The sequence below is a fragment of the Citrus clementina genome, unplaced genomic scaffold, assembly GCF_000493195.1.
Source record: "Citrus clementina cultivar Clemenules unplaced genomic scaffold, Citrus_clementina_v1.0 scaffold_9, whole genome shotgun sequence".
NCBI classification, from domain to species: domain Eukaryota; kingdom Viridiplantae; phylum Streptophyta; class Magnoliopsida; order Sapindales; family Rutaceae; genus Citrus; species Citrus x clementina.
Genome location: NW_006261964.1, coordinates 12,985,051 through 12,993,125, shown reverse-complemented (window position 1 = coordinate 12,993,125; position 8,075 = coordinate 12,985,051). Strand labels below are relative to the sequence as shown.

At 32.7% G+C, this 8,075-nt stretch overlaps 1 protein-coding gene across 1 annotated transcript; it reads left to right on the top strand.

Moving 5' to 3' along the window:
* The first annotated feature begins 536 nt into the window (after nucleotides 1–536).
* Nucleotides 537–5,691, top strand: LOC18031612 (disease resistance-like protein DSC1). Its single transcript, XM_024181667.1, has 5 exons — nucleotides 537–1,278; nucleotides 1,562–2,636; nucleotides 3,744–4,028; nucleotides 4,153–5,010; nucleotides 5,119–5,691. The coding sequence occupies exons 1-5, from the start codon at nucleotides 803–805 to the stop codon at nucleotides 5,644–5,646; spliced, it is 3,222 nt and encodes a 1,073-aa protein (XP_024037435.1). The 5' UTR covers nucleotides 537–802; the 3' UTR covers nucleotides 5,647–5,691.
* Nucleotides 5,692–8,075: the final 2,384 nt, after the last annotated feature.

The window sequence follows — 8,075 nt, the reverse complement described above, 5'->3', positions numbered from 1 at the left end:
CCGTGATTAACCTACAACTTCAGCAGCTGAAAAATTTTTAAAAATTAATTTTCAAAGGCTCTAGCCTTACTTGAAATTAAAAGGTTGATCCTTGATCAATCTAAAAGCTCAGGTTCAAAAATTAATCGACTGGCACCTATATTTTTGCTCCAAAGCTTTGAGCCCCGTGAATTCTTCATCCGAGTCATATTGGTAAACTTGCTTCTCTTTGTTTTCTACGGTGCCCGAAATAAACATAGATGACTTAGAGATAATGACACGTACATCAACAACTGCCAAAATATTGTATTATATTTTATTTTAAATTATAAAACGATGGAAGGCTTACTGTTAGTGAATAAAATATTACTAGCATAAATTCATATGATTATCTATAATTTAAGTAGATAAATTTTGGGTGATAAAGTTAGTATGCAGGAGATTAAAATGGAGACAGGTGTAGTTTGGCTAGCTTGACACCTGTATTAGCTAAGCACAAAATTATCTATAAAACGGGCAAGATTGTGACAGTAAAGGGGCCAAGACAGAGTCAACAAGAAAGCGGCAACTGCAAACACAGAGAACAGCAGCAACGGGCAAATAACATAGAAGAGCAGTAACAACGAAAATAAAGAAAAGATGAAGCATAGAAGTTAAAGGCGCCAAGGGGAATTCAATTCATAGAAGCCAAGGCAGGAAAGAAATTCAAGAACTCAAACAGAGGAAGAAGAAGACAGCAGCTTATTTGTTTGCAACAACATAATCATTGTCACGCTCATTTTAGTAATTGATTTCATCTCGTCGAAATCTCACTGTCTCTCTTATGGATTCTTCTTCTTCTTCATCTCCCCGAAACAGTAATAAGTATGAAGTTTTTCTTAGTTTCAAAGGAGACGACACCCGTGACAACTTTACCAGCCATCTTTATTCTGCTCTGTGTCAAAATAAAATTGAAACTTTCATTGACAACGATCTTAAGAGAGGAGATGAAATTTCACAGTCTCTGCTTGATACAATTGAAGCATCAACCATCTCAATTGTCATTTTCTCAGAAAGATATGCTTCCTCAGGATGCTGTCTCGATGAACTCTTACAGATCCTCGAATGCAAGCACGGTTATGGACAGATTGTGATACCAGTTTTCTATCGCGTTGACCCTTCACACGTGAGAAGGCAAACGGGGAATTTTGGAGATTTTTTTTCGAAGCTCGAAGAACGATTTCCACAGAAGTTGCAAAGATGGAGGAATGCTTTGACCGAAGCAGCCAATCTTTCTGGCTTTGATTCTCATGTAATTAGGTAACAACGATCTTCTATCTAATTCTTACTATCAATTAATCTAGTATGCGCAATAAATGACATTATAAGAATGGGTTTAACTTAACAATAGTTTATTAATTAAATCATTTTTGTGAAGATTAGGTTATTATCTTGCATATTTAATTAATTTTTCCAATTGTTTTATTTGATGAAATTGTTCTTCACATTAAATTAGTTATTTTATAGTGCAACTAATTACAAACACATGATTCTCTGTCTCGTTTATATATATTTGAACTAGTTGCTGTTATTTTTTTACTAGGCCTGAATCTAAACTTATTAAGGAAATTACCAATGAAATTTTGGAGAGGCTTGATGATACTTTTCAAAGTGATAACACAGACTTGGTTGGGGTTGAACGGCCCATTAAAGAAATTGAATCATTGGTATGCACTGGGTCTGCAGGTGTTTACATATTGGGGATTTGGGGCATGGGTGGTATAGGCAAGACAACAATTGCTGATGCTATTTTTAACAAAATCTCTAGACGTTTTGAAGGTTCTTACTTTGTGCATAATGTTAGAGATGCAGAAGAAACGGACAGAATAAAGGACTTACAAAAGCAACTTCTGTCCAAGTTATTGAATGATGGAAATGTGAGGAACGTCCGGTTTCAGCTCAAGAGACTTGCTCGCAAGAAGGTTCTAGTTGTTTTTGATGATGTGAATCATTCAAGACAAATAGAATCATTAATTGGACGCCTTGATCAGTTAGCTTCAGGGAGTCGAGTAATAATAACAACAAGGGATAAACAAGTTCTTCAAAATTGTTGGGCCAGTCAAATATATGAGATGAAGGAATTAGTATATGTTGATGCTCATAAGCTTTTTTGTCAATATGCTTTTAGAGGAGCCCATCTCGATGCAAGTTATTCGAAGCTCACACACAAGGCAATAAAATATGCGCAGGGAGTTCCTTTAGCTCTTAAAGTTTTGGGTCGCCATCTATGCGGAAATAGCAAAGAGGAATGGGAAAGTGCAATGAGAAAACTGGAAGTAATTCCTGACGTGGAAATCCAAGAGGTGTTAAAAATAAGTTATGATAGCTTGGATGACTCTCAGAAAAATGTTTTTCTAGATATTGCATTTTTCTTAAAAGGAGAGCGTAGAGATGTGGTGATAAGCTTTTTTGATGCCATTGGCTTCGAAGTTAAAATAGAGTTAAGTGTTCTTGATGGTAAGTCTCTCATAACTTGCTTAGATAACCAGATAAGAATGCATGACTTGCTACGAGAAATGGGAAGAGAAATTGTTCGAAAAGAATCTATCGATCATTCAGGAAAGCGTAGTCGGCTGTGGTATCACAAGGATATTTGTGAAGTTTTGAAGAAAAATAAGGTAAGCAATAATAGGTTTTAAATTGTATCTTATTTATGTTATATTTATAGTATTAGTTTGTCTGGATTTTTCCATTTGAATAAGAATAGAATTAATTCTGCTTAAAATTATTGGAAGAATAATATTAAAAAATTAGTAAAATAAAATAGATAGATCGTTCCCCCCTCCCCCCCCCCCCAGTTGGGAACATGCCCTTGTTGGGCTAAGTTCAAATAGGGTTGGCAATTTGTGGGCTTGGGTCGAACTTTTTCAAGCCCACATTATTCAAGCAAAGCCCAGTTCCTTTAAAAGTTCGTTCAAATTTGGATGGATCGGGCCTAGACATGCTTGGGCCGGTCCTGGGCTTTGTAATTAATTATAAAATAATTTTTTTAATTAAGAAAATATATTTTAATTAAAGATAATTATCTAATACATAATAAAATCATAGTCTAATACATAACACATTAGAATACAACTTAATAAATAACAAATATTAATATAAAAAAATAAATTAATTTAGTATTTTGAGTTTTTTTTTATTTTAATTAAATTTATTTTTTATTTATAAATTTAAAAAAATCGGGATAAGCCCAAGTTTTTTTGCCAAGCCCAGTGTATGCGGGCTTTACATTTTTTGAGCCCATATCCAGACCCAACCTATGCGGGCTGGGCTTTTTTGCCAACCCTAAGTTCAAAATCTCCAAAGCAAAGAGCGCTTTTGGAGAGAGAGGGGGGAAAATTTTAATTTTTCACTGGGGAAAAAAATTACTTTTCCTTTTTAACTCAAGCCCAGCCCCTTACCTTAATTTTCACTGGAAAAGAATTGCTATTCCTTTTCAACTCAAGCTCTGCGCCGACCCTTAATTAAAATGAAATATTAAAATACAGATCATGTATTTCTAATTGAATGGAATAATATTTCATGGAAATGTTGTAAATTAATTTTACAATTTACATATTAAGCATTTTCTTGAATTTTATGTTTTGCAATTTTAAAGAACTTACACCAATAGTTTATTATAAATTAATAGTTATATCTTTGTTTGTGTTTGACCACTTGAAAGTAATTGTTTACTTGTTTGCTTCAATTATATACCAACTTATAACCTGCTATTTGATTGTTAGGGGACTGAAGCAATCAAGGGCATCTCTTTAGATATGGGCAAAGCCAATAGTGAGATACAAATAAATCCATATACTTTCTCAAAGATGACTGAATTGAGATTCTTAAAATTCTATGGATCTGAGAACAAATGCATGGTGTCTTCTTTAGAGGGAGTGCCATTTACTGAGGTGAGGTATTTCGAGTGGCATCAATATCCATTGAAAACGTTGGATATACATGCGGAGAATCTTGTTTCACTTAAAATGCCGGGTAGCAAAGTTAAACAGCTTTGGGATGATGTTCAGGTACATATTTATTTGAAATCCTTTCAGTAATAAATTCTAAATACAATTGATGCTATAATTAATATTCGTGATAGTGTCTGTTAATTTATAATAATAGTAATTGTTATATTTGTTTTTGGGGCAGAACCTTGTAAACTTAAAAAAGATAGACCTCTGGTACTCCAAGTTGCTGACGAAGCTCCCAGACCTCTCCCTAGCACAAAATCTTGAGATATTGGATTTAGGCGGCTGTTCAAGTTTGACGGAGACTCACTCATCTATTCAATATCTAAATAAACTTGAAGTCCTTGATCTAGATCGCTGCGAAAGCCTGAGGACTCTTCCAACTAGCATTCAATCAAAGTATCTCAAGCGACTTGTGCTTCGGGGTTGCTCAAATTTGAAGAACTTTCCAGAGATCTCATCTTCTGGTATACATCGTTTAGATTTAACACATGTTGGAATCAAAGAACTGCCCTCCTCCATCGATCGCCTATCCAAACTCGACACACTAAAGATTCACGACTGTACAAGTCTTGAGAGTCTCCCGAGCAGCCTGAGTATGTTTAAATCTCTTACATCTCTTGAAATCATTTATTGCCCAAAACTTAAGAGATTGCCTGATGAACTTGGAAATTTAAAAGCCTTGGAGGAGTTGAGAGTTGAAGGAACTGCTATAAGACGACCACCAGAAAGCCTTGGTCAGTTATCCTCGCTACAAATATTGAGTCTAAGTGACAATAGCAATTTGGAGAGAGCACCAGAAAGCATCAGACATCTTTCTAAATTGACATCGCTCTTTATAAGTGATTGTAAGATGCTTCAAACCTTACCAGAGCTTCCGTGCAATCTACATGATTTGGATGCAAGTGGTTGCACATCGCTGGAAGCATTACCTGCAAGTTTGTCATCAAAATTCTATTTATCTGTTGACTTGAGTAATTGTTTGAAATTGGACCTGAGTGAGCTTAGTGAAATCATCAAAGATAGATGGATGAAGCAGGTTTGTCTCTAACTCAATCCTCTTATTCTATTTTCTTTTGTCTTTATTTATTTATTTATTAAAGTTAACCCTTTTTTAAAAATTAATATTTTGATTTTTGTGATGCAGTCATATAATTATGCAAGCTGCAGAGGTATCTATTTCCCTGGGGATGAAATTCTAAAGTTGTTTAGATATCAAAGTATGGGATCTTCTGTAACATTGGAGACGCCGCCGCCGCCGCCACCAGCACCAGCAGGCTATAATAAATTGATGGGCTTTGCTTTTTGCGCTGTTATAGCATTTTCAGTTCCAGACCACCATCATTACTGGAAAGGCTATTTATACTGTGATTTGAAAGTGAAATCCGAAGGTAGTTATGGACATCTCCACTCTTGGTATTTGGGAGAATTTAGTTATCTTGAGTCAGATCATGTGTTTTTGAAGATAATTAGTTATGTTGAGGCAGATAGCGTGTTTTTGAGATCTTATTTATCTGATAGTGAGGATTTAGTTGAGAGTTTTGAGGAGGTTTATGAGGTCTACTTTGGCATTCGTTGTCCACATAGTCAATGCCTGGACTGCGAAGTGAAAAAATGTGGGATTGATTTTGTGTACGCTCAAGATTCTCGACGCCCCAAAAGACTTAAATATTAATATTCTTCAACTCCATCGGAGCTAGTATTCTTTTGCCAAAAAAAATCATTCCGTAGACCTTGTCTTTGTCTTCTTTCTATATATGCGTTTATCAGTACGTTCATTTATGTAATATTTATTAATTGTTATTGGATGGATGAATCAGTAAATTCAAAAATAAATGTTAATTAATTAAGGATGTACATTTATGAATTCTTTTTGTTTTTTTGTTTTTTTTTTGTTTTTTTTTTTTGCATTTGGTAGTTTGTATTCAGTTCAAGTCTGGATCCCAAAAGTTACATATCCATGTAATAACATAATCTCACATTTGAAATTACAAAACATGCGCTGATTAAGAATAGTTCATGATTAAAATCATTTTAATTATACTTACTTTTTCAGTGAAAATTACTATTCGTGTGACTATAAAATTGTTGAGTTTTTGAGGTTTGTAATCATTAATTTAGGATCAATGCTACTGGTGCACAGTACCCTTTTCTTGTCTTTTCTGACTGCACCCCTTACACTTTCCTGTATTTACAGGTTACTGAAGTAATTTCTTTTTCCTCTTTCTTCTACCCTTGTCTCTACAATCTTTCAGATATTTTTTGTTTTTTCATTTTCAATTAAACCTGTAATCAACAAATTGCAATCAATAAGAAACAAGTTGACATTCTCATTAAAGCTACTTCTTTTGTTGCCTTAAGATTGAACTTTTTTATATAAAGAATATTACATAACTATATATTTTTTTACTCACACTCTCTTTATCATCTACAATGAAATTAAGAAGTAAATCAATTGGATTTTTCTTAGTCTTTTATTATGGGTCTTCTTCTCCTTTTCTCCTCCATTCTCTCCATTTTCTCTTTGAACAACCTAACTCTAGAGCTTTCCAATAATTGATTATTGTTATTATTTTTATAAGTAAAATTTCTCTTTATTATGTCAATAGGTTCATTTTTTTCAAAAAAAAAAAAACATTTTCACAAATAACCAAAAGTGAGAACTTTAACAAAAATTCAAAATCCATCTTAGTTTTTATTGTCTTTGTCGATGCATATGATATTAGAGCTGGCAAAATTTAACATGATTTGATTACCCAGCACGAATATAATACGAATAAATAGGTATGGGTCGTTAAATTTAACATGATTATTAAATAGGCCGGGTCCGGTTGACACAATGTTTTGGTATAGGGTGAGGGTTAAAAGTCCTTGACCCATTTACCAAAACAATGACATGATTATATTTTTTATTTTAAATTAATTTTTAGGTTATTATCATAAAAACTCAAATATTAGACATGATTCTCTTTTTTTAATTTTTTTAAGGATGGACATATACACAGTATTTTATTAATAAAATTTTATATAAATTTAGAACTTTAATAGTGTAAGTGTGTAAAATATTAATACACATGTATATTTTGTGATATCGATATATATATATATAATTTAAACTTTAGACAGTGTAAATGTGTAATAGTTTGGGGGTGTGTGAGTAATATTTGTTAAATGTATAGATATTAAGTTGTTGAATAAGATATTAAGTTATTGGATAACCTATTTGTTTTTCGTTTCAGGTTTGGGTCTCAATATTTTGACATAATTATTAAATGGGTTGTGTTTGCGTCGACCTAAATTTGACCCAACAAAAGTAACGCGATACGAACACGACCCGGTGACCCATTTTGCCAGTTCTATCCGGCATGTTTGGTCTCCTAACTATAACTTATGAGAATAAGTATTATAATATAATGATGATGAATTGATGGTTAGTGATTCTCTATTAGAGTATTTGGAAAGAAAGACGTTGGCACAAAATTTTTTAAACTTTGACTTTTTAAAATTTTCAACCAACAATAGGGACTTGATTATTAGTAATCAAATAAACACATCTCTACCCTTGAAACCACTTTTGTGTCGTATCTAATGGTGGTAGCACAAAAAGACAAAAAAAGGGGTATGATGCACATGCACTCATTGCACCGTAGTTGGATACATTTGGTATTTGACACAAACTTATTCTTAAGGATTAAATTTATCTTATTTTAAATTAATCACTAATTAGGTATGACAATGTGTATAATGTTGTGAAAATTATTTTTCGTGTCAAATAAAGTAAGACAACAAATTTCCGATTTAATACTTATGATAAATTATTGTTTAATAGACGAATTCTAGAATATATTGTAGGCAATACATCCAGTTAATGTATGTATGACATATGTAATTAAATTTAATAAAACCACAAAGTAATTAATGGATGCATGAAATGTGTAAATAAATTTGATATAACCACCACTTGCATGGTAGTTTGTCAAAATAATTGCACGCGTGCTTTAATATCATTTACTTATTATATGATTGATATGATAGCTCTGATGTATTATAAAAATTCTTTATTTATCATATTGAATACCAAATTTTAAAAATTTCAAACAATGA

Bases quoted from the DNA above. Each gene is read 5' to 3' on its own strand.
- LOC18031612 (XM_024181667.1), top strand. From the start codon at position 803: ATGGATTCTTCTTCTTCTTCATCTCCCCGAAACAGTAATAAGTATGAA. The intron at 4,029-4,152 runs GTACATATTTAT...TTTTTGGGGCAG, and splicing joins AGCTTTGGGATGATGTTCAG to AACCTTGTAAACTTAAAAAA. The intron at 5,011-5,118 runs GTTTGTCTCTAA...TTTGTGATGCAG, and splicing joins AAGATAGATGGATGAAGCAG to TCATATAATTATGCAAGCTG.